The 8,336-nt window shown below is 33.3% G+C and overlaps 1 protein-coding gene across 1 annotated transcript in view; it reads left to right on the forward strand.

Moving 5' to 3' along the window:
• The window catches only part of LOC308494634 (charged multivesicular body protein 1B2), a 33,810-nt gene extending 25,922 nt beyond the window's left edge, over window positions 1-7,888 (forward strand). The window contains exons 6-8 of the mRNA XM_081042501.1: window positions 2,090-2,133; window positions 4,565-4,637; window positions 5,209-7,888. Of these exons, the coding sequence (XP_080898627.1) occupies window positions 2,090-2,133; window positions 4,565-4,637; window positions 5,209-5,253 (162 nt within the window). The 3' untranslated portion in view covers window positions 5,254-7,888. The remainder of the gene's footprint in view (window positions 1-2,089; window positions 2,134-4,564; window positions 4,638-5,208) is intronic.
• The last annotated feature ends 448 nt before the right edge of the window (window positions 7,889-8,336 follow it).

An 8,336-nucleotide genomic window follows, 5' to 3' on the forward strand; every position in this document is an offset into this window, starting at 1 on the left:
ACATAGCCAGAGTGATCCTGTTAAACAAGTCCGATCATGTCACTCTTCTGCTCAAAACCCTCCAGTGGCTCCACATCTCCTTCAAAATAAAAGCTAAATTCTTTACAATGGCCTGTATGTAAGGTCCTGTGGGATCTGCCTCTCCCTGCTTCTCTAACCTTATCTCCTACTACTGTTCAGCATTCTTCTTAGGCATTTTTCTCCTTGTTATTTCTCAAACACACCAAGTTCATTTCAGCCTCAAAGCCGTTCCTCTTGCAGTTTCCTTTGCTTGAATGTTCTTCCTCCATCTAGCAGACATCCTCGTTGCCCACTCCGTATCTCCTTCAGCTCTTTGTTCAGATGTTATTTTCTCTCAATGAATCTTTCCTAACCATCCAACTTAAAAGTACAACAGCACACCCGCCATTCCTTATACTTCCTACATCCCTGCTTTATTTTTCTCCATAGTACTTATCACCTTCTAATATACCATATAATTTTTTAAAAAATTTTGATTGCCCCCCCTTTCACATGCACATGCGAGAATGTAAGCTTAACAAAGATAGGGATTTTTTTAAAATTGTTTTTGTTCATTGATGCATTCCTAGCACTTAAAACAATATCTGGCATAAAGTAGGTCCTCAATTAATATTTGAATAAATCACAGTGTATGAAAGTGCATGTAACTTATAATCTAGTACTTCTACTTCCAAATTTATACACAAAGAAATCTCTACATGTGTACAAAAATACTTATACATGAGACTGTTCAATTCACCGTTGTCTGTAATCAGGAGAATTTAAGGAAAAAGTCTGAATGTTTAGAATTGAATGGATAAATAAAATTGAAAGTATTTATATACTGTAGTATTATATAGGAGTGAATGTGAATGAACTAGATGTTTAGATCTCAATATAATTAGATCTCAGTGCTGAATGAGAAAAGCAGGTTGCAGAATAGTATGCATATTATAGTACTATTTAAGTAAATTTAAAACACACAAATAATGGTATTTTAGATGTAAAGTAAATCTTTTTTACCAAATGTAAATGCACATAAGCATTCAGTCTATTTTCTGAACTTTTCCTGCATTTTGGAAATATTTTAAAAGTAAATGAGAACAAGAGAAACTTAAGGGCCAACAATAAGGGTAGTGAGTTGCTAAAATCATACACCTTGCTAATGGTAGAGCTGGGACTCATCTTAGAAATCCCACTTCTATGTCCAAAATATTTTTAACCACTAAGTTAAAAACAAGAGGTTTTATTTGTTTGTTTGTTTTTAATTGGGGAATATTGGGGAAGAGTGTGTTTCTCCAGGACCCATCAGTCGTCCTTCAATCTAGTTGAGGAGGGTGCAGCTCAGCTCCAAGTCCAGTCACCATTTTCAATCTTAGTTGCAGGAGGCACAGCCCACTATCTGAATTGAACCGGCAACCTTGTTGTTAAGAGCTCGCACTCTAACCACTGGGCCATCTGGCCACCCCACTAGGGACTCAGCAGCAGTTCCTTGTCTTCAATCTAGTTGTGGAGGACGCAGCTCACTGGCTCATGTGGGAATTGAACTGGCAACCCTGTTGTTCAGAGCTCGCGCTCTAACCAACTGAGCTGTCCGGCTGCCCCAAAAACAAGAGTTTCTTTTTTTTTTTTTATTAATCAGACTATTTCCTGAGAACTCCTTTACTGCAGTAAATATCTCAATATACTTATATTTTATTCATCTCTAGATATTTTTAAAGAGTAATCTTTAATATCAATTTTGTATCAACTAACAGAATGGTTATGATTAATCTAAAATTCAAATCTATTTAAATATAAGCAAAGTGGATTAGAAAAGAGCTTTATAAATTGGTTTACTCTGAGAACTACATTACCCGGATTCAAATTATATGTGAATATCACTGCTAATATTTTTTTACATAACCTCATAGTGTAAGGCTTTATCATTTAACATTATTCAGAAATATTAAAAATCTTTTTTGAAATAATTCAGCTCCCTCTAGTGGTAAACAATATATTTTTTAAATTTCTCTTTTAAAAATTGTAGAAACAGAAACCACCCAAAAATCAATAGTCAGTAAAATACAAATTCTCATATTCTTTCTAGAATCAAGTGGATATGCTGCTTCAGGAAATGGCAGATGAAGCTGGGTAAGAAGTTATTCAGATGTTTTGGATAATCTTGATTTGATATCAGGAGGTCCTAAAAGTATGTAATGCGGATAAAAATACTTGTATTCAGCACCAATGGTTAGAGTTAGGTTTTTGACCCTAGGATTTAGTGTTGGTAGGACCCTTGAAATAGTCATCCAGCTCTTTGCCATGCTTGCAAAAATGTTCAGAACATTCCAGTATTTTCTTTAAAATCTCTGGAGATACATTAATTTAGTGTGTGATAAGAAATGGAGGAAGGTAATTGAATGAGTGAGGAGAGTTTAAACATTTTCTTGATACCTTCTATGTTCAGCATATATCAAATATTTGGATTCTTTTTTTTAATATAAAGAAATGCTGCTATGATCAGGCCATAAAGTCTTAAGCCCAGTTTGATTTCTGCAAACTGAGCAATATGTGGCAAAATGTCCAAGGGGTTTAAAGATGGTAGCATTGCATCATTGCAACTGGTCATATATTTAAAAAATAAATAATTGACATACTTTGTTGTACTGCTATTAGAAATAGGGTATCTATTAATGGGCTGTTTATTTCAGGCCCTTTGTGTTTGTGGGGAATGACTTGACCACGATAGTATCTGTGCTACAGAAGTCATGTTATATCAGTGTTTTCTAGTGTATTATTTAGTTCAGGAGACCATTGTAGGGAAAGATTAAAATATATATATTTTTCAAAGATAAAGATAAAACTGGGTAATACTGAAGTTTTATACTTTATCCTTAAAGGTAGAGTAGTAAATTGAAATAGGGTTCATATATTCTATTCTTTTCTCCTGGAAAGAGAAAATTTGACACCTGGAAAATTTGACACCTGGAAAATAGAGTTGGTGAATAGTATTCTCTTATCTTGATTACATAGAATGAACAGTTAAGTTTGTCAGCTTTTTAGATTGCTAGTGTGTCATTAGTGAATTAAAACCCAAGTTAATCAAGTTTGCAATATTTAAGAGCAGGGCTGATGGTTAGGTTGAACACTGTTTTGCTTTGCTAGTGCCGTGACGTAGCCCACATACCAACAGGGAAGATAGCAATAAAGGTGGTTTTTGTTAAGTATTACAAAAGAGACCAAGGCATTGTGTGTTAGAAGACTCCATTTTAGTAAAATGAGGCTAAGGACTTGTTTCTGTTCCTACCAAAGACTAAATAAGAACATAGGGCTTGAAAATATAGCAAAGAAGGTCTTGTAAAATTAATATTGCCACATTATAGCCTTGCTGACCATCAGTGGGAATCAAGTTCAGTAGACAAATTTTTCGTAAAATTTAGAGCAGGATTTCTTAACCTTGACACTACTGATATTTTGGGCTAGATATTCCTGGAGGCTGTCCTTTGCATTGCAGGATGTTTAGAAGCATCCTTGGCCTCTATCCACAAGATACCAGTAGCACCCCTACCCAGGTTGTGACAGTCAGAAACACATCCAGATGCTGCCAAATGTTCCTGGGGTAGTAGAGGGGTTGGGGCCCAAAATCTAGAGAGATAGTTATATCAATAAAGAGTGGAGACGGGAGCAGAAGAAATAGATAAAATCACTGATGTTGAAATACTGATGCCCATTCTTAAAGATGTTTAAGTATCTGAATTCTGTTTGAATTTGTGATTTTTTTCAACGGAATTTTAGTATAGTGTATCTTTACTTTTTAAATAACAGCCTGTATATAAACTCTCCTAATGGCTGTTAAAGTTACTTTCTTCCCTGTACAGTGTAATCAAACTAAAGTCAGTATACAGTAGTTGAGAGACAGGCAGAAAGTCTAGTTTATATCCTATAGGAGTCTCCGGTTACAATGAAAATTAAAATCACAGGCCTTGGAGGCAGACATACCTAGGTTCAAATCTTCTGTCACTAGGGTGATCTTGGGCATGTGTACTTAACTTTTCTAAACCTCAATTGTATAGATGGATGCAAGTAATGATTCCTACCAAGGGCAGCTCAAGAGCTAGACATACTGAACTTGAAGTTAGCTCAAATGTTAGATATGGATCCTGAGGCTACATTTATCTAGCCTGTTTTATCTTTGCATATTAATTTTCCTTTATGGTGTGGGTCATATAGTAACTTCCGGTAAATTGAATACATAGGATGACTTATTTTGGTGTTTTGTTCAGACGACTAGATCATTTTCCTGTCTTCTATTAGTTTTTCTATCATAAGATTATCACCTACGTGGGCTCAACAAAAAATGCTTTAAAAGTAGCCAATTCATTTATCCTGAGGTAGACAATCAAAAGATGTTTAAGTTCTGTTTACATTTATAAAAGTTAGCCAGTTTTATTAATATTTAAATTGAGGTAAAATACTATATGGAATATTTGTTTGTAATAAGCCTATTTTATTGCTTATAATTACATAAGGAGGAAAATGCCTATATTAACATTCATTTATGCTAATTATTTTTAAATTGTAGCCTTGATCTCAATGTGGAACTACCACAGGGTCAGACAGGATCTGTTGGCACAAGTGTTGCTTCCACGGAACAGGTAGAAGTTGGATTTTATCTTGATTGGTATGAACTTGATGCATGAATTACATGTATGTTATGTATATATTTATATGTATATGTAAATAAATATATATACCTTTATTCTTTTATAAAAAGTATTTTTCTACTATAATATGACATCATTAATTAGCAAAATGCAATTAGCCTTTAGCACATCATTGATGGATATTTTCTATTTGCATGCACATTTCATTTAGAGATTGAATTAGTTCCCCTTCATAGCTTTTGCTCTGTTAAGTTCTCCACTTATTTTGAAATGTTTAAAAAATATTTTTTTAAATTAAAGTTTATTGGGGTGATAGTTGTTAATAAAGTTAGATTTCAGGTGTACAATTCGTATTACATCATCTATAAATCCCATTGTGTGTTCACCGCCCAGAGTCAGTTCTCCTTCCATCACCACATATTTGATAAAACTAAATTCTTAATTTTGGTTCTTGTGTGAATTTCTGAGAAAATATTTTAATTTTATTTAAAATGTGAGCTATTTAAAATATTAGTGATTTATATTTGTCATAGTCTTATGACTTAAAATTTGCTTCCTCCAGGATGAGCTATCACAGAGACTTGCTCGTCTACGTGATCAAGTGTAATTTAAAGAACCAGTGCTTTTGTGTACATCACCTGCTTCTGAAATATTTTGTGTACATATAGATAAGTTGTACTCCAATTACACTAAAAACACCATACATTACAGAATGCTTAAACACTATTTATGTATAATGCTTTCTTTTGCCATGTTGTACTTTCCAATACTTTAAGAAATTCCAGAGAGTTTCCACCTTGACAGATTTTACAGTTTTATATATTATGTTAACAAGTGTGAGGGACCTTTTTATTTGTAGATGTCTTAGCTTGTATATGAAACATCTTCCTAAAAAATTACATTAAAAATTTAGTACCAAAGTACTACAGAAATAAAGTACTTTATACAGAATAATGTATAGGATAAAGGTTTTGGTTTCTTTTTAATTCAAAGCAGTTTTAAAACCCTGTCTGCATTCACATGTAATGCATAAAAATAAAAGGAAAAACATGTTTACTTAAAATGGTGACATAGCCAAAAACACCTCATTTAGTGTCATACAGTGGAGAGTGCTATTTTTTGTGTTTTCTGTTTTCTGTTTGTTTTTGTTGTTCAAGCAGAAATACAGTTGACTTTTAATCTGCTTTTAAATTTTTAATTATTGGAATTTAAATATTTAAATTATTGGAATTTTTACCCAGTAATCTAATGACCATTTGAATTCCTTAGATTTAAAAGAATTTTTCATTGATAATTTCCCAATATAACTAGAAAAAAAATCTACATTAAATCCGAGAAGTTAAGGTTTGCTCAATTTTTAAATTTTTTCTTTGCTCAATATCACTGTTGTTAAGACTCAGAGAAATTTAACCTTTCATATTTTCAAAGAAATTTGAAACACATTTTTAATGATTCTATTTCTACTCTACCCTTGTTACACTGTATTTTAAAAGATTAATTTACCTGGACTTAGTATCATTTACATTTTCCATAGGAATGTTGACTGCTTTTTGAGAATCTTGGCCTACATTTTTAAAGGAACCAACAACAACAACAACAACAAAAAACAGTAAACAAATTTGAACCAATTCAAGTAACAACTACTGTAAGCCCTAGTTAAATGTGTTTGTTCTTTTATTTTAAACAAAAACGCTTTAATAACTGGAAGAAGTGAAGTGGAAATAAATGTTAGAATAAAATGTTTTTCCTAGCCATGCGAACACTTTCCAGTCCAATGGAAGTTGGACGTACAACCTAGTGGGTGAGGGCACTGAGAAGTCCTAAGGTCATAAAGAAGAATAAACTCTGGAAGGCCAGACTACTTGGGGAAAAGCATTTGATGGCTAGCTGTACTACTTTCCATTTCCCCAGAAATATTTCTGTTTTACCACTAACATGAACAGATTAACATATGCCTGCAATTTTCTGATATGACATTGGACAATTAAGTTCACAAACTTGTTGCAATGATGTTGCTAACATTTTTTTGATATCAGAGGGATTATTTATTATGAAGTTGTACCAACTGGCCAAACAGTTTAACCAAGTTTACTATGTGGAAGTGCTGAAAAGGCTGCATGAAAAAGTTAGATAACCTGAACTTTTCGCCCACAATTTATGGCTCTTGCATCACGATAATGCACTAGCTCACACAGTACAGTCTGTGAGGGAGTTTTTAGATAGGGACACCCTATTGGAACACCCTCTCTACTCACCTGATCTGGCTCACAATGACTTCTTTCTTTACCTGAAGATAAAGGAAATACTGAAAGGAAGACATTTTAATGACATTCAGGATACCAAGGGTAATACAACAGCTCTGATGGCCATTCCAGAAAAAGAGTTCCAAAATTGCTTTGAAGGGCAGACTAGGTGCTGGCATCAGTGTATAGCTTCCCAAGAGGAGTACTTCGAAGGTGACTATAGTGTTATTCAGCAGAGATATGTAGCACTTTTTCTGGGATGAGTTCGGCAACTTAATTGTCTGACCATGTATAGCAGTCTCAAATGTGCAGACGTGACCAAGCTATATTTCAGCAAGTACTATACTACTAACCTAGGTTAAGTAGGTTTTCATTACTTACTGCATGATTGGTCCATGAAGTAATTTTAGTATTTCATTAATTTCTATTGAAGAGCAGATCTGTTTAGAAAAATCTTTCCATTGCTAAGTCATGAAGGCATTCAAAGTGCAATTATGGATACTCTTTTTTGCTAAGTATTCACCATTCATATATGTTCCCTAATGTAAAAGACAGAGTATATAAATGAAGATTATTTTCACTGGTTAATGAAATGAGAAATTACTTTTTTGGTAAATTTTCTTTAAAACTTATGTAACTTTTATGTAACTATGTAACTTTTATGTAACTATGTAACTTTCTTGGTACTTGACTGTGTGGTGTTACTTCAATGTGGTAATTTTCCATTGTGTTTATACTTGATGCTTTGTCCTTTCTACTTAAAGGGTAAGTTTGTTTATATTGGAACATACTGGGAAGCCACAGAAGAGATTCTTGCAGACTAAAATATCAAAAAAATAAAATAAAATAAAATAAAATAAAAATAAAATATGTATGAAATAGAATTTTCTTATTTTTCCATTGGTGGGAAATGTAGCTTTTGTTCTTTTGCGTTCAATAAAAAATTGTTAAATTGTTAATACGGCTTACTTAAATAAAGAAATATAAATGGTTCTGATCTAAAGATAACTTGCTCATAGTTTTATTTATCAGCCATATTAGATTTGACTTTTAAAAATATTGTGCTTTGATAACTATTACGAGGTGTGACCAAAAATATGGTGAGTCTAAGTAAAAAAATGTATTATAGTAAAAGACTCATTGCCATTAATCTACCTCAAAATACTCCCCCTCACTTCGAACACATTTATCCCATTGTCCTTGCCACTTTCTGAAGCAGTTCTGGAAGTCCTCTTTCGTGAATATCTTCCATTGGGCTGTTGTGGCTGCCTCAATGTCCTGAATTGATTCAAAACATTTTCCTTTCATGATTTTGACTTTGGGGGATAGCCAGTAGTCTCATGGTGCCAGATCTGGTGAATAAGGTGTATGAAAACACACTGTAATGTTTCCATTTGAAAGAAATTGCCATATCAGAAGTGATAAGTGACACGGAGCATTGTCGTGA

The sequence above is a fragment of the Rhinolophus hipposideros genome, assembly GCF_964194185.1.
Source record: "Rhinolophus hipposideros genome assembly, chromosome: X".
Classification (NCBI taxonomy): domain Eukaryota; kingdom Metazoa; phylum Chordata; class Mammalia; order Chiroptera; family Rhinolophidae; genus Rhinolophus; species Rhinolophus hipposideros.